This window comes from Tetrahymena thermophila, assembly GCF_000189635.1.
Source record: "Tetrahymena thermophila SB210 genomic scaffold scf_8254803, whole genome shotgun sequence".
Taxonomy (NCBI): Eukaryota; Ciliophora; class Oligohymenophorea; order Hymenostomatida; family Tetrahymenidae; genus Tetrahymena; species Tetrahymena thermophila.
The window spans coordinates 861,934-880,344 of NW_002476559.1; the positions used below are offsets into that span (position 1 = coordinate 861,934).

The 18,411-nt window shown below is 21.6% G+C and overlaps 4 protein-coding genes across 4 annotated transcripts in view; 1 reads left to right on the top strand and 3 right to left on the bottom strand. All coding sequences in view use genetic code 6, as the record gives it.

Moving 5' to 3' along the window:
• Window positions 1-300, bottom strand: part of TTHERM_00009920 (hypothetical protein) — a gene marked incomplete at both ends in the record, with an annotated part of 444 nt that extends 144 nt beyond the window's left edge. Inside the window, one exon of the mRNA XM_001008176.3 lies at window positions 1-300. This exon is cut by the window's left edge and continues 144 nt beyond it. Within this exon, the coding sequence (XP_001008176.3) occupies window positions 1-300 (300 nt within the window).
• A 2,205-nt stretch (window positions 301-2,505) lies between these two features.
• On the bottom strand, window positions 2,506-4,997 carry TTHERM_00010920 (hypothetical protein; the record flags this gene model as incomplete). Its single annotated transcript, XM_001008177.2, has 4 exons — window positions 2,506-2,534; window positions 2,588-2,959; window positions 3,100-4,902; window positions 4,991-4,997. 4 exons carry the CDS (start codon window positions 4,995-4,997, stop codon window positions 2,506-2,508), a joined length of 2,211 nt encoding a protein of 736 aa, XP_001008177.2.
• Window positions 4,998-6,613: 1,616 nt separating this feature from the next.
• On the bottom strand, window positions 6,614-11,656 carry TTHERM_00010930 (kinase domain protein; the record flags this gene model as incomplete). The annotated part of the gene is made up of 1 exon (XM_001008178.2): window positions 6,614-11,656. The coding sequence occupies one exon, from the start codon at window positions 11,654-11,656 to the stop codon at window positions 6,614-6,616; it is 5,043 nt and encodes a 1,680-aa protein (XP_001008178.2).
• A 1,433-nt stretch (window positions 11,657-13,089) lies between these two features.
• Window positions 13,090-18,405, top strand: TTHERM_00010940 (hypothetical protein; the record flags this gene model as incomplete). The annotated part of the gene is made up of 1 exon (XM_001008179.2): window positions 13,090-18,405. The coding sequence occupies one exon, from the start codon at window positions 13,090-13,092 to the stop codon at window positions 18,403-18,405; it is 5,316 nt and encodes a 1,771-aa protein (XP_001008179.2).
• Window positions 18,406-18,411: the final 6 nt, after the last annotated feature.

The window sequence follows — 18,411 nt, forward strand, 5'->3', positions numbered from 1 at the left end:
AATCACTACATTTTTCTTGTCTTAAAGAGAGTATGCATACATGCAATTAAGTAAATTTATCTTTAATTCATTAATTGTAATATCAAATGATTCTTTTTCATACAGATGAGTTGGCATAAAAAAGCATCCAAATTATTTAGGATACTCTAATTATTCAAATAATTTGAAACTTTAAATTGATAGTGTTTCATGTTTAGCGTTATATTTTTAATACAGAAAAGGTCTTTTTATCTACTCAAATTCTATTTACTTTAGCTATTCTTCAAATTTGTTCCTAGGTTAAGTGATTAATGTCTTCATAATTGCTAGGTTTTCCTAAAAATTGAGATTTTATTATCTGATCTATATTTAATTGTTTTTAATCAAAAAATTAAGAAATAGACAAATTTTTATTTTTTGATTAATTATAAGAAATTGGTAGAATCTTAAAAGATCTCCTAATTAAAAATACCTTTAATGTTTCTTATTGATTTTTTAAAAATTTAAATTTATATCCTGATTATTATCACCACCTGACCTTGTTAAAGAGTTAAACCATATATGATATTTTATAAAAAATAATTATTTTAATCTAACCATCAAAATAAAAAATTACCTTAAAAGAATTTAATACAAAAGTTATTTTTCTTTTTTTCTTTTTCTCAAGTTTTTTAAAAGAATTTATTTAATTGTAAGAATTTTTTATTAGTATTTTATTAAAAAACAAAGGTACATATTATTTATATTTATATTTTATAAAAAATATCTTTTGTTTTAATTAATTTTTAAGCCAATCAATTAATATTACAAATGAGTATTAAAATGTAGAACAAATAATCTAAAACCAAAAACATATTTTTAATAAAATCTAAATTAGTTATAAAATTCTTAAAATAATAACAATCAAACATTAACATATAAATATAACTAAAAAAAATTATTTATAGTAAGATAGTTCGATCCAATAAAATAATTAATTAATTAAAATAATAGATAAATGATAGTAAAGCATTGTCTAAATATTTTATTTATAAATATAAAAATTGTTGATAACCTAATAAAATATAATAAGAGAGCATACATCATCTTTGACAATTCTATGCATAAAATCTAGTTTATTAAGAATTTTCAATATATCATTACATTTTTAAAATAAGTAAAATATAAAATAATAATAAATTAATTTAAGTATTAATTTATAGAATAAAATATTTGATTACTTTAAATCTAGCTAGCTAAAATTTACAAGATTAAATAATGATAATTATATAAATATTAATCAATAATAATTAATAATAAATACTAAATTTAATAAACTAAGATGAATAATAGATCAGTTTTTAAATTAATTTTAAAATATTTTATAAATTAATATATTTTTCTTATCCTTATAACTAGTTATACTATTATATATTGTTATATAAATTCTTAGATAAAGTTAGTTTAATTTTAAATTTCTATATTTATATATAGTTATTTCAAAAAAAATTTTTTTAAGTGATTTTTTTTTCTAAATGAGTCAATTTATTTGCGAATTATGTCAAAGTATAAATTTTTAATAATATTGCTGAGTAGAAAAGTTGGGTTTTTGATAAAATTGAGATTTTTGAGTTTTTTGAGTTACATAAAATTCTACAAATAATTTAAAATGAGCCCAGAGAATTAGTAAACGAATCTTTTCAAAAAACTAATTTTTTGGAATCATATGATTTTGTTAACTTTTTTTATCAAGGTTTTATTATAATTATAAAGATTGTTGTAATCAATTAATTATTATATTTACTAAAATCAAATAACTCATTTTGTAAATTATTTATATTGTTGATTAAAGGAGAAAACAATCCAAATGTTTGCTAATGGTAATTAATTAACAGCTTATTTATAGTATAATAAATCTTTTAATTCTAATTATACCCTAATTAAAGTTTTAAATAAATTTATTATAATTATTAAATGAAAAGAATTGAGTAATTTATTTCTATTATTAGCTTATATAAATTTTTTATTTAATGGATTTAATTCTTAAAAAAAGATGAATTTAAAATATTAGGCTTACTTGATTTAAAACTATTTAAAATTTCCTTATTTTTCTCATATTTTATTGAATATGATCCACCAAGTTATCAATAAACACTTGCTTTATTTTCTATATTTTTTGCTGTATACAGTACTAATAGATTGATTTTGAATATATTGTATATACGCTCATGCAATTTTAATATTGCCAACTTTTTATGATACCATGGTATTTTAGTGGTTGATAATTTTATTCGATACTGCAAATATATATTTTTTACTATATTTCAATCTTATTTTTTTAAAATGTAAATTTTACCAAAAATGTAAATCATAAGTTCTCCTGTATTTAGCTGGCAAATATTTTTTAAATTCTAATTTAAACATATTTCTTCATCTTATTCTATATATTCTTGAATATTGAATAACTCTAAAGAATTGAGTTTTTTATTTAAATTGTAAAAAACTCTATGTTCAATATTATAGTAATTACTTTCTATGATAGTACCATCAAATAAAATATTTTTTGATATTTTATTCTAGTTGTTTATGATAAATATTTTATAACGATAAATATCATTTTATAAAACACTATTGAATTTTAATAATTCATCTTTTATTTCGATAATTTTTTTTATTTCGAACTTTTTTTTTCTATCAAATTATATGATCTGACTTTCGCCTCTAACAGTAAAGATATCTCCTTTATTGAAAGATGAAGTATTATACAAATAAAAATAACTTTTGTGCATATTTATGAATTTGAATTTGAATTTGATCAAATCAAATGAATAAAAGGCTAAAAATGTATCTTAAACTATATTTTTAAATAGCAGAATAAATTCTTTGGTTTCACTATTATAATTAGAGTATAAACCAACGGTATACTTTGAAAAGCGAACTGACTCCTTTATTATTTAATTTTTGTTAATATCAAAAATCCCAAAATATTTTTTTTCATTTTCTAAATAAATAATTGGCAAGTATATATATTACCATGAGAGTCTGTTTCAAATTTAGAAAACGCTTAAAATTGTATTTAAAGTTGTTAAATATCATTTATGTCTGAATTTTATTGCTTTACAGGTAAAATTATGTTTATACTATAGCAATAATTTAAACGGCGAATAAATATAAGCTCAGATTTACTATTATTAAAATGAAATTATTCAATATTGTTTGGATATATTTCCCATCTATTATTGTATTTAACTTCAAAACTAAAGTTTTAAATTTTATTTATTGTTTAATTCTTTGCAAGTTTATAAACAGCAAAATGAGTAGCCCACTCATAAACGATAAATTATGAGTTTTATTGTTAACTCATTTCTTCTTATGATATCTCTAATTTTTTAAGATAAAAAGATTTTTATTCATTAGATGTAATTAATCCCAAGTGAAGGCTTTTCAGTTGTTCGTAATTACCATCTATAATTAAACAAGGAAATGTAATAAGGTTATTTTTAAGTATTGGTGAATAATATTTTAAAATTTTTAATAACTTAGTTATCTCATTCTAGATTTTATATATTGCTTTGAAATTATATTCATAGTTTTTATTGCCTTTTTTCTTCAAAATATTTAATTAGTAAGTAAAAGTATTTGAAAAATATCTATTTGCATTCTTAAATTCAACTAAGGTATTTCCTTTCAAAAAACATAAATTGCTGATGAAATAATCTTAGTTTAACTATTTGAATTCATTAAATTAATCGCCTTATTTTATTTTCTATTTTTGAAACAAGTTTTTTTCTTTCCAATCTATTAAATTAATAGGTTAGTTTTGGTTCTTTATTAAAAAGGTCCAATTTGAAAATTCTTTCTTTTATCTATTCTAAATTTAAATAGGTATAACAAAAGCTTAAATTTATTCATGATAATTATCATAATCAAGATCTTTAATATATTTCAAGCTATCACATTTTGTAATTCTGATTATCATTAGATTAAATTAATTTATTTAATAAATTTTATCATTAATAATTGTAAATAAAACAAAGTTCTCTTTCTTCGAATTATCATAGCCAGATAGTGTCTCTTTTTAGCAGCTTTTAAAGTAATAGTTAAATTCACTTTATGTGACTGGAAGTAGTCTTAATAGAATGTTAAAATTTTCTTTAAAAATCCTTGATATGACTTGCTTGCTATTTGTATCTATTCTTAATAGAATTTACTAATGCTAATAATAAATTATTCCATCTTCTGAATAATCTATTTCATTTTCAAAAATATGAATTGATTTTTTATTAAAGTCATAATCAATATAGCATTCTTTTTTGATAAAAAATACATCATTTTTTTAGTATTACATTACTAAAACTAAATCTAGAGTAAGTATAAAAATTTAAATTTAGAATCTTGATTTGACAACCAATAAAATAAATTTAGATCCTAAAATTGCAGCATTGACACTTACATCATAAATATAGTCATCTTCTTTTAATTAAATGCTTGCTTAGTAAGATCCTAAAATCAAAAAGTTATTGTTGAAATCTTAAAGTGTAATCACTACATTTTTCTTGTCTTAAAGAGAGTATGCATACATGCAATTAAGTAAATTTACCTTTGATTCATTAATTGTAATATCAAATGATTCTTATTCATACAGATGAGTTGGCATAAAAAAGCATCCAAATTATTTAGGATATTTTAATTAGTCAAATAATTTGAAACTTTAAATTGATAGTGTTTCAGGTTTAGCATCTTATTTTTAATACAGAAAAGGTCTTTTTATCTACTCAAATTCTATTTACTTTAGCTATTCTTCGAATTTGTTCCTAGGTTAAGTGATTAAAGCCTTCATAATTGTTAGGTTTTTCTAAAAATTGAGATTTTATTATCTGATATATATTTAATTGTTATTTAAATAATTATCAAAAGTATAAAAAAAGGAGTCTAATTAAACAACTAAAAATTAAGAAATAGACAAATTTTAATTTTTTGATAAATTATACGAAATAGATAAAATCTTAAATGATCTCCTAATTAAAAATACCTTTCATGTTTTTTATTGATTTTTTAAAAGAATTTATTTAATTGTAAGAATTTTTTATTAATATTTTATTAATAAATTAAGGTATGTATTATTTATATATTTATTTTATTAAAATATGATTTGCTTTAATTAGTTTTTAAGCCAATCAATTAATATTACAAATGAGTATTCAAATGTAGAACAAATAATCTAAAACAAAGACATATTTATTAATAAAACCAAAATTAGTTATAAAATGCTTAAAATAATAACAATTAAAATATAAACATATAAATATAACTAATTAAAATATTTTAGTCAGATATTTAGATCGAATAAAATAGTTAACTAAAATAATAGATAAATGATAATAAAGTTTTATCTAAATATTTTGTTTATAAATACAAAAATTGTTGATAACCTAATAAAATATAATAAAAGAATAAATCATCTTCTGAATTCTGTGCATAAAATCAAGTATATTAAAATGTTCATTATATCATTACAATTTTAAAATAAGTAAAATATAAAATAATTAATTTAAGTATTGATTTATATAATTAAATATTTTATTACTTTAAATCTAACTAAAATTTATAAGATTAAATAGTGATAATTACATAAATATTATCCAATAATAATTAATAATAAATACTAAATTTAATAAATTAAGTTGAATATTAGATCAGTTTTTAAATTAATTTTAAAATATTTTTTATTAATTAAAATTTAGAGCTTATTCTAACAACTAGTTATAATATAAAATAATATTATTTTAATTCTTAGACAAAGTTAGTTTAATTTTAAATTTTTATTTTTATATAATACTTAATTATTGTTGAAATTATATATTATTTTTGAATAATAAAATTTTGCTTCATCGAAGAAAAATTTTTAAAAAAGGCTAAAATTAAAAAATAGAAAAATCATAAAGATTGAATGATATAAATTAAAATTAATTATAAATATTATTAATTAAATTCTATTATAAGACTATTTAACATTCAAAATAATAGTGATCTCAATTCACTAAATTTTTGAATGAATTTTGGCTATACCTAATTAATTCTATAAATTTGTTAATTTTTAATGTATTTCTCTTCATCCATCTTTAATAATTTAGATAAGTTATTATAAAATTAAACAAAAGACTACTCTGATAATACTTTTTATACAATAAATCCATAATATTTTATAACGTATGATAACATACAATAAAGATAAAATATATAATTATAAAAGTTATAATCTTTATAAATAAAATCATCAAAAATATCTGGTTTTACAACTAATTTTTAGAAATTAATACGTGCTCAATAAGATTTATCAATATTTTTGAAAATAGCTGATTTAAATACAACTATAAAAATTAATTAATAATTAGTCTAACATAATTAAAAGCTTAATTGAATTTAAATAAATAAACTAATATAAATCTTTATAAAAGATTACTCTAAAATACCATTTCTATTAAAAATCCATAATATATTTAAATATTACCATAAATATTTAAAACATATAATTTTTATCTAAATTTCGCAAGTTTATAATTTATAGTATAAAAAAAGATAAATTGTCATGTAGTAAAATTTACTTCTTATTGGGTATTCTACCATGCATTAAAATTAAATCATTTTTATTTGCTCATTTAATTGAAATACATTTGCTATCTGAATTAATTTTTGAGAAACATGATAATTAATTGTTTATGTTCAATATTTAAAACTTATTTTCTGAATTATTTTTTTTTAAGACAATATCTTCTTAGCTAATATATTAATCACTTAAAATAACTTTCTTTTAAGATGAGTTATTAGATTGGTGTTTAAGTAAATGGCTTTCCTCTTTCTAATCTTGATATTCAATTTGAGAATAAATTTAATCAATATATTTATTTATAATTTTTTTATTTGATTTTACTTAATTCAACTTAACAGTTAGTTAATATTGATAAATACAATATCCATCTAAATCAAGAATTTTAATCATTATACTTTCTGAGTCAAAATACTAAGGTTCTCCAGTTAATATGATTTTACCATACTTTAAATCAACTGATATCCATGAGGGTAATCTTCTATTTTTTGACATAGGGTATTTTGTAAATTCAATATTTAATAATGTAAAAATATATTTTTGCCATACATTTGTTTTTTTTCTTTTAAATGCGCTTATTTAATTTATCTTATTGGAATTAATGTGGATTGACAATCCTGAAGAAGGTATTAGACTATTAGAATTTTTTTCAGTAAATCCAAGCGTTTCTGCAAAAATAACTTCTCTGAGTAAGTATAAGTTAATTTTTGCCTAATAATCTAAAACTAATTTAATGAATTAGCAGAATGTATTTGGGCATTCCTAGAGTTGCATTTAATTAGAAAAAAGTCCAATTGATTCAAATATTTTGAATAAAACACAAAATTTTAATTCTAATATTGGGAAATCCTTGGATAGATTTTATTAGTTTTTTTGGTATTTTTAATATTTAATTTAAACTAACATTTTAAACCAGTCATTTTTATTAAATTAAGAGTTTTTCAAACAATATGTTTTCACATAATTATACATTTATTTTGTTCTCTTATCATATTTTAAAAGCTACCAGGAAACATGTGCTCTAAGAGCTCTATACATTCTCTTATCAGTGTCCATTATATCTTACATAAAATGCTCATATGATTATTAATAATTCTTATTAGGTTATATCTTCAAGTTTTTTATATCTTCTAAAACTACTTAAAAAAGAAGTTTTCCCTAATTATCTAAATATCTCTTTTCTACTTTAGATTACTGATAATTACCATTTAATTTTCCAAGTTTTATTGCTATTTTTAAAAGGTCTTATTACTTTTATTGTTTTAACATATTTAAATTAAAATTATGGTTCTTATTTTCTAATATGTTTTTTTATTAGTAATTTACATTTTATTTATTTAAATTATTTTCACTTTGTTTACCTTATTCAAATAATTAAACACCTTCCTAGTTTTAAATTTTTCGAAAGAGCTAATCAATTATATCTTTTGAAATTTATTAAATATTATCAAGAAGAATAATTTCTTTGTGATAAATCTAACCAACTTCAATTATTTCATCAGAAAATGTAACTTATTGAGATATTAAAATGTTTAAAAACTTAGATCTATACTCGTAGAGCCCAAGTAAAGCAAAAATTGGTCCTAAAATTTTCAATAGCAAATTAATAATATATTAATATGGAATACCATTAACGTGAAGATAAAAATAATCTTCTGCACTTGTGTAGCCATCTGATGCAACAATCTTAAACCTATATGTCATTCCAAACATGCTTCGAGTAGTTTATCCTTTAAAGCTTAATTATTCACTTTGTTATTATAACCATAAATATGTTGGAAATAAAATATAATCACCATTTTAATCCTAGCAATAATATTAATAATTTAATACTTAAACGTCTTCTACTTCAAATGATTTTTAAGAAAAGGAAATTTAAATGCTAGATTCGATATCCACCACACTATCTTTAAACTGATTTTCTACTTACTACTGTAAACTACTCTCTGGATTTAGTTTTAGTTATTTTTTGATGGCTATAAAATTACTTACACTGATATTATATCTCAGAATCAAAGGATAATTTACGTTATCTTAAATAGTTATTGTAATTTATGGAGAATTTTAACTATTTATTTGAGTGTTATTTGAAAATATTACCTTTGATTGTAAGAAAGCATTTACATTTTCAAGGCTACCCTCTATTTTCAACTCATCTTGGTTAACTGACATATAAGCTGTAACACTAGATGGGTTAACTGATACTATTTTACCATCATCAGAATTCACTTGTAGTATTACAGTTATATCTTCAGTTTCAATTGTGGAAATGAATTATTATACATTTTCGTTGTCAAAAGAAAGAGAAGATTTCACATAAAATTTAAAAGGATTTATGTAGCACGTTCTTGAAAGAACAAAGTTTATTTTTTTAACTATTTGTTACATTATTCTATTATAAATTTATTGATTATAAAGAGAAGGATCAATCAGTTATTTTTAAAATATTTCATTTAAAATTACTCCTTATTAGAAATCATATTTTGGAGTTAAAAAATTATTTGAGTCTAGTATATCAATTTCTTAAAGATATTCATAAATGAGTGCTGATTAGCTTGAGTTAGTTACTGCTTAATCATCAGAATCTTAAGAAATAAATATAAATGAAGTTTGGTCCACTGGAATTACTGTCCAAAGTAATATGAAATTCATTTATATTTGAGATTAACTACCTCCAAGTAAAGATTTATCAATGTTCATTTAAATAAATTATCCAAATAAGCTAAACAAGAAAAATGAAGGTAAATCTGCCATCAATCCGTCTTAGTAGAAAAATATTTTACTTATTTACATAGTTTCAGCTGTTGGATAAATTATATTAAAATTTAGCTGAATTACTTCACCTACCTAGAATAAAAACTCATTATTCACCTATATAATGCTTTGATTGTTAATATAGTTTGTCTTTTGCACTTTCTATGCTTATGTAAGACCTGTATTAAAACTATTTATAATTAGATTAACATCAGTATGAATTTTAACATCGCTAAAAATAGGAATTGTAATTATGCCATTCTATGTTGTTATGAAAAGATGATCTTATGTTTATGGTATGCAAACTGCTTCTCCACTTTGTGATTAATAGTTGATAGTGTTAACTACATAAGGAAATTTCTTATTCCTTATATCAATAAGAGTTATCAAAACATTATTTTCTTATGTTATTAAGATATATTACTCTTTCAATATGGGTAATCCCATAACAAGATATGCCTTTAAATCAATTCTAGATATAATACTTATCTTTGGGAAATCATTGATATCAATTATTGCAAAACCCTAAAATCCATCTATCAAATAGGCGTAATTCTATGATTCTGAGATTATTATGTTTTCACCTCCTAAGGTAACTAAGTGATCAGTAAGTATAGGATTCGTTTTGTTTTCTACATTTAGCAAATAAACACCAAAATTTCTGACAGTGCTTAAAACCCATTAGTTATCTCTTGTAATGCATGCGCCTTAGTTTTGACCATGTATACTATCTAGGTACTGATAGTAACAATAGATTTGCATATTAAAAATATCAGTAGAATTATATAATATAAGCCCTGTTTAGTATGTTTGAACAGCAAAAGTTCTATCTTGGCTAAAAGTTATCATTTCACTTACTTTAGCTATGCTATTTTAATATTACTTAATCAAATTCATATTCATTAATGACATGCTTTATTAATTTGAGTAATTTAAAGTATTGTATTAATAAACACTTAATAATTAAGTAGAAAAATAAGAAGGAACAATTAAATATTATCCACTATCTTCAAGATAAATGGAATTAGCTTAAATATCATATTTTTGGTAATCAGAAACATTTAATCTGTATGGATTTTGATGAATTGGGAATACAAATATACTTTTTTAAAATGCGCCAATTAAGTATGAGTCTGATTAATCTGTGTAACATTTCTATTTAAATGGTAAGTTTGATAATTGATTGAATTTGATTTGGTGAGTGTTAAATAAATTTGGGAAATCGTCATTTAAATTAATTTCTGTCCTCTAAAAAGTAAGTAAACTAGATGCATTTGATAAATATAAGTACTCTTCATTTTTTGAGAAAGCTATTGAATAAGCTAATGAGTCTGCTTTGATTTGTTAAAATATTTTTAGATTTTCTCTGTCCCTAATATCAAATATGTAAATTCCTTATGATCTTACTCCTAAAAATATATACGTTTCATCTTTATTAATTGTAATAGATTAGATAGTAGGAATAATTTAAAAAGGCCAGTATTATTAAAATTAAATTTTTATTGGATAATCTGACTATTTGCTTTAAGCAATAATTGAAGCATTTGATAAAAAGAATCCCTACCAACCATCAATCCCATAAATATATCCATCTGATGTTGCTACGCAAAAATTATCAATATATCCGTAAGATCCATATCCTGCAAAAATAAGATTCATGGTTCTTAAATTATTGTTTTGTTAGTTAGATGAGGAGTCTTAAAGGTTTATAATTACCACTCCTTTTGTATTTGCAGCAGAGTATAGCCATTTTTTATTTTTAGAAAGAAAAAGCCCATCAAATTGTTAAACCTAAAGATTAATAGACCCTATTAAATATAAATTTGATTTGTTTGTAGTATCGTACGCTGCTATCAGTCCACCGAAGCATGCAACAATCAAAAACTCTTCATCTTCTGTATAAAGAAGACTTGATACTGAAGTTTTATATTCTACTATCTGTAATTGAGTAAAATTGGAAACACTAAAATTGGTCTATTCATAGTTGTAGATCATCTAAACTACCATCAAAGAATTTTCAAAACATAGAAAGATGAACTACCCATCTAAAGTGATCTAAATTTGTTTTACAAACTTAGATCCTAAATTTTATGTATGTAGAATTTTGCTTCCAATCTAATCTGAAATAGTAATTCCATTAAAACCTGAAGCCACAAATAACAAACCGCTCTAATAAGCAATATTTACCTGAAAAGGAGTCCATTTTTCATCAGACGAGGTAAGCAAGTTAAGATGTAGTGGAGAGTAAACATAATTTTCTGAATTAGAGTTGGTATCTAAAGTATAAGCTGATAAAATTATACTTAGTAAAAAGCTTATAATAAGTGAATAATTCATAGAACCTAAGAGTTTATTTTTGATAATTATTAATACTAATTTCTTATTTAAAATTAATGAAGATAATACAATTTTTTAATTTGATTGTAAATTTAAATTTTCAGAAATTTATTTTTCATTATAATACCTTTATTTACATTTAGTGCAGGATCAATCCTCATTAAAATAATGTATCAATCCCATATTTTTTTAATAAATGCCTATTTTTAAATGAAAAAAATTGTATCCTTAAATATATTTTACCCTGACTTAATGAGTTTTGGTCTATACTTCTCTTTAAAAAAGTAATCAATTAAACATAATAAATTTCTAATTTATATCTGATGTAATTTTGTAGAGAAATAATAACGATTATCAAATTTCCTTTTTTGATTTTCCTTTCACACTCTATTCTAGTAATTTAACTCATTTTTTATAGGGCAGATGTTTATTGATTTTGCAGATAAACTCTTTAGAAATTTTATCCCCATTTAGAAACTTCATCTAATGTCTTATTTGAAATATTGAACTTTGAATCATAAATATTTTTTTATTACAAAAAAGCATATCACTCATCAAATCTATGTATTTTAAGGTCTGAGGGGGAAACTCTGAAAAATATTTTATTTTCTAAAAATCAGTTTTTATTATGCGAAGGTGTCTCAAACAATTTAAATTATAGTATATCTAATATAAAATAAATTTACCTCTTTCGATTATATTATAAAAATTTAAAATATATGCTTATTATATTAATTAATAATAGAAATAAAACAAAATTACACTTTATTAAATATATGGATTACTTGTCTGCTAAAAAAATTATATTTAAAAAAGTAACCTGATTTACAATAAAAAAATTAAATTTCTTTAATTATAAAAATATTTAATATTATAAGAGGAATAATTATTTATCGTTCATAATAGATTTTAAATCTTTATCGTAATAAATAAAATGATATTTAGTTTTAAAACAAAATATAAAATCTTTCTCTTTTCATACTTTTAAATTAATAAATAGGGCTTTTACAATCAAAAAAATTCTTAATTATAATAATTTGAGTGTATTAAGATTGCGAAATAAACCTAATTAACAAAATTATTGCTAAATAATATAATATATGCTTTTTATCATTATATTTTTTATCATATTAATAATTCAAGGATTAAAAAAGGTCATTATTAAATTTATTTATTGTTTAAATGAGTTTTCTCTTGAATCTTATATAAATTATATCAGTTAATTTTTTGAAAATTTATTTCATCGACTTTTATAAACTAAGTATTACTATTACGTCTAAATAAATAGGTTTGAAATCATACTAATTTTATCATGCGAATTGATATAAATAGTAATAAAATATTGCTATCAGATTCACAATCAATTTTTTAAATGACAAGTTAATTTCACAAAAAATAAAAAAATAAGAATAGTTAAAAGGATAAAAGCTCATATGTGTCTTACTTAGAAAATAAATTTTAAACTAATTTTAGTATTGTGTTTTAAAATTCATTTAATTGTTTCTTAGATCGCTGGTAATTAAGGCCTTCATTACATTTATGCACAGTAATACTTAAATTAGTTGCATTAAAACATTTCTAACTGGAGTCCTTTGATGATTAATGTTGCAACTTAGAATAGCTTAGTATATGTTTCTACTGGTTATAGGGGAATTTCAATAATAGATTAGCTAGGCAGTTAAACTCTTTTTAATCAAAATATAGGTAATGATTACATTTAGCTATTTTAAATAACTAAAAATGGTGAATATATTTTCATAGGATTTCAGGAGTATTTAGTGATTTATAAAGTAAATTTTTATAATCAATCTAATATTTAAAGCTGTCAACTATTATAATAAATATCACAACAAACACCAATTTTAAGCTTAATTTATAGAGAATCAAGCGAAATATTAATAACTGCAGCAAAATAAGGATTAATTGTTGCTTATGATACCTCAAATAAGTCTAATTGTAAATAAATAGGTTTCATCAGTTTAAATTCTGAAATAATTAATAGTCTTTTTATAAGCCAAGATGGTTTATGGCTCTATGTTGCTGCAGATAGCATTGGAATGTAAGTATATTAATTAAAAGATACTTGGAATAATAATACAAGCTAGTTAAATAGCAGCCAAAATGGGCGTGAGATAAATTTCACTTTAGCCGCATATGCTAAATTTGATAGTGAATTAATGCAAATTTAAGCAACTTCTACTAATTATATCTATGGATTTGGGAAGTATGAAGGTTTCTTTTTTTCTACTTCTTAATTAATAATATAAGCAAACCAAAATTAATTTCCTGTTTTAATCAACTTTAATAATTATTGGCCTTATTAATCAATCTAACCAGTTATTTAATCTATGCTTATTAATAAAGAAGAAACTATTTTACTATTAGGAGTGAGATCATAAGGCTTATATATTTTTGACATAAGTTAAAAAAATACAATCAAGCTTTTATAGATAATAGACTTTGATTTCCCTATCTATTCTATGCAATTTTCAAATAGTGAGAATTATCTATATTTATCAAATGGTTAAAGTTTAATCACTCTTAACTCAATTGAAGTTAATTTAAATAATGATTTTCCAAATATTTATAACTATCATTAAATTAAATTTGATCAATTTTAAGGAAAATACAAATGGAGATGCTATACTGACCCATCCGATACGTATTTAATTGGGAACTTTGATTCAAAAGGAATATTTGTTTTTCCATACTATTAAAATCCTTACAGATTAAATATCTCTAATTTTTAAAATTATATATTCAGTTAGGATTCTTTAGAAATAGATAGTTCAGATAAATATCTTATAATTCCTTAATATGGCGACACAACATTAATTGGAGTATATTAATATAAGCCTCTAGACAATAGTCCTGAGCAGTAAATTATCTCTCCTATGAATATGAAAGAGGTAAAAAAATATTATGCTAACTTTACTTATGTGAGTGAAATGATGACCTTTAGCTATGATAAAACGTTTGCAGTTCAAACCTATGCAGTAGGATTAATACTTTATAATTCAACAGATATTTTAAACATGTATGTTTATACCTTTTGGTAATACCCAGATTTTTTGTCAGGAGAAAATCAAGGAGCATGCATAACAAAAGATAATAAATGGGTTATAAGTACAATTAGATTTGTTGCTATATATTTGTTAAATGTATAAAATAAAACAAATCCCATTCTTGCAAATTATCAAATAAATTTAGGTGGCGAAGCTATATTTATATCTTAATTCTATGATTATGCATATTTAGTAGATGGAATTAAAGGATTTGCCATTATAGATACCACTTCTTTTCCTAATATAAATATCATATCTAGAGTCAATTTACAGGGCTATACTGTAATGCTTTTACTTCTTGAATAAGAAAATTATGTGTTACTAACTTAAGTTGAAAAGGGTTTAATTTCTTTGATAGATATCAGCGATAAATTATTTCCTTAAATTATTGCATCTATAACCTATGAGTCTCAGACTGCTCAGGCAATATGTTCAAATAAGAATAATAGTTATATCTTCCTGGGTGCAACTACTGGAATAATAACTATGCCTTTGTAAAGTGATGTTCTAATTCATACTGATGCATACTTAATTGCCTAGGGTTATGGTAATAGAGAAAATCAAATAAAATAATTGATTAAAAAGTAATCTGCTAATGGTACGAATAGCCCATCTATATAAAATGAATATATATTTTACATAGGTCAAATTGTAAAATTTGATTTTACTATTTTATACTTGACAGCATAAAATACTCATATTAAAAACGTGCTTATATATCAAGAAGGATAGATGGTAAATTTACCTTCATATTTTATTTTTGACTTACCTTCATAGTCTCTTCAAGTAACAGTGAATTAGGAGTTGGGAGGAAATAACTAAAATGAATTCAATCTAAATATTATTTTACTATGGACAGTAATCCCTCTAGACTAAAATTCTTTTATATATTCTGCTGAAGATTCTCTTGATATTGCAGTGACTAACTCAAATTAATCAGCAATTATATTTCAATATTTAATTGATTAAAATATATTAGATTCAGCTGGAATAATTAATTCTTAATATGATTTTACAAAAAATGTTAAATTAGATAGCCAATTATAATCCTAAATTTTAGATCCATCTAGTATGACTATAGCCTTATATTAAATCTTAATGGATGCTTTAGCTTTGAAGATAAATCTATCTCTTAAAAAATCATGCTATGTGAATCCGATAAAATACTATGTGAAGTCTTCTTTATAATTTGACAACAATAATACAACCAAATTTATTAGTTCTATTGAAGAATAAAATATTTCAGTAACTCTGTAAATAAGTAGCCAAGATGGAAAGCTAGTGCCCATAAATCAAAATAATGTAATCACTTACATGCAAACTAACCAAGATTAATTGAAAATTTAAGGAGCATTGGAAGATGTAAATTCAGTATTAAGCAATAAAATAATATTTGCAAATAACACTGAGATTACATAAAAGAACTCTCCAAATATAACAATAACTATTGTTGACAATATCAACTATCCTTTAATTAAAACATATTCAATTTATTAAAGCAATTTTATAGTACTTAAGAAATAATTGAAAGTTAATGAACAAAACAAACTCTAATATTAGATAGAGTAATAATATTAAGGAGCAATTGTAGATATTAATTCAAATGTTGATATATCTTTTTCCTCTAATACATTTTTTGTAGAAGATAGTCAAAGTTTGAACTACGAAGTGTTTTTATTCAATTAAAATGGCTAATATGAACATATTTCAAGCGGTTTTTGGCTATAATAATAGAACAATAAACTCAATTTCAAGGGATAGACAACTTCAAAATTGTATGGCAATATATATAGATTTAAAATATAGGCATCTGATGGTTACACTACAGCAGAAGATTATTTTTATATTGCCGTTTAAGGTATTCCCTTCCTATATATTTTTAATTTAATGTTAACAATCCTAGGGCCTGCAGCAGCTGCTTTTGGAATTTACAAGAAAAGGTTTAGCTTATATAATATAATTTTTAAAGATTATGTTACATTTTCTGAGGAAGAAATTTTTTGTGGTCAAGTTTATCATAAAGAAATTATAGCTCTAGGATAAACTCAATAAATAGCTTAAGAAATAGTTAATTGTTTGTTTAAAACGATTATCAATAGGCAATCAATCGACTAAGTTATTGACTAAGTTTAAAGTTAAGATAAATATGTGAAATCAGGTGATAAAAATCTCACAGAATCTTAGTTTTCTGAAAAAGAATAAATGAGTAATTTTGAAAATGAAAATAAACTCTTGTAAGGAAAAAATGAAGTAAGAAGATTAAGAGCTATTTCAATTTTAAGTAAAATTAATACTCATTCACAAAAAACAATCTTTGAAAAAAAATACTTACATAAAACTGGAAATTTAGTATTTTCTAGAGTAATAGATGATATAATTAAATTTAAAATACACCCAAATAAACATATGTTCGAATCAGAAGAGATTTACTAAAGAGAAATAACAAATATGAATTCAAGAATCCATAGGTGTATTAGAGCTTTAATATCTAGACATTTCTTGAATCTAGATAAAAGAACATTATAAGTTTATGATTATATAAAAAATTACTGTATAGAAAATTATAACAAAACACAATATGACTGGTCGAAAGCAATAGTTTAGATTAATTATGTTAATAATTAAGAAGATTATTTACAAAGCATAATGAATTTCCCATAGCTTTAATTAGCATACAGTCAATTAATTAAAATACTATAAGATATTAAACTTCTACCATTCTAATTGAAAGAAAATATAAGTAAATTCAAAGATTTTGTAAATCTTATTCAAACTCATTAAGTTAATATTAATCCATTTATATTAAGAGAAGTGATATTTGCATAAACTTTAGGTTTTTCAAATATGTTAGTCTCAAAATTTTATCCATCTACAGGCTTATCAATTCACTTAAATGCTTATGAAATAAGTTAAGTAGTAGCCTTTAAAAAAAGACATATCAATAAATGGATTAAACCATTATATAAAATACTAAATATGGAATATACTAGGTATGGAATTTCTAAGAATATTAAATTACCTTAGTGGATTTACTTAGATTAAAAGCACGGCAAAATATTTTTACACGGAATACCTTAAGATTATGATATTGAAGATATATTAATTAGAATATATGATAGAAATAATTATGTGGTTCAGCAATTTTTGCTTAAAATTAAATACAATTTAAAAAATGATGAAGATAATAGGAAACAAAATAAAGATGATATTTACTCAGTAGCTGATGAATAAGAAGAATATAAAAGTATTGTTTAAAATGAAATCATGAGTTAAACTAATATAAATTTATTTAAATTTTCTTCAAATTCACCATTAAATATGTCTAGTTTATTATAAGAAAGAGAATTAATGTTAACAAATTAAACCCCATAATTAAGTAAGTTAGGTAGTTTATCAATAAAAAGCAAATAAATTAGTTCACCAATAGCTAAAAATAAATACAATTTTAGAATCCATTCAAATAGTAAAAATTCATTTTTGCTTGAACAAACCAATACTAATAATACATTAGTAAACAATATCAATACTTCAGAAGAAAATTCAATTTTTGTAAATTTTACAACCGCTATTGAAAACAACATAGATTTATCAAATAAAAATGAAAAAAATTTTCAAGATTATAGCTTAAACGTGGCTAATTTATAATAAAAATTTGAAAATTAAATGGATGAAATTATAGAATGAATTGAT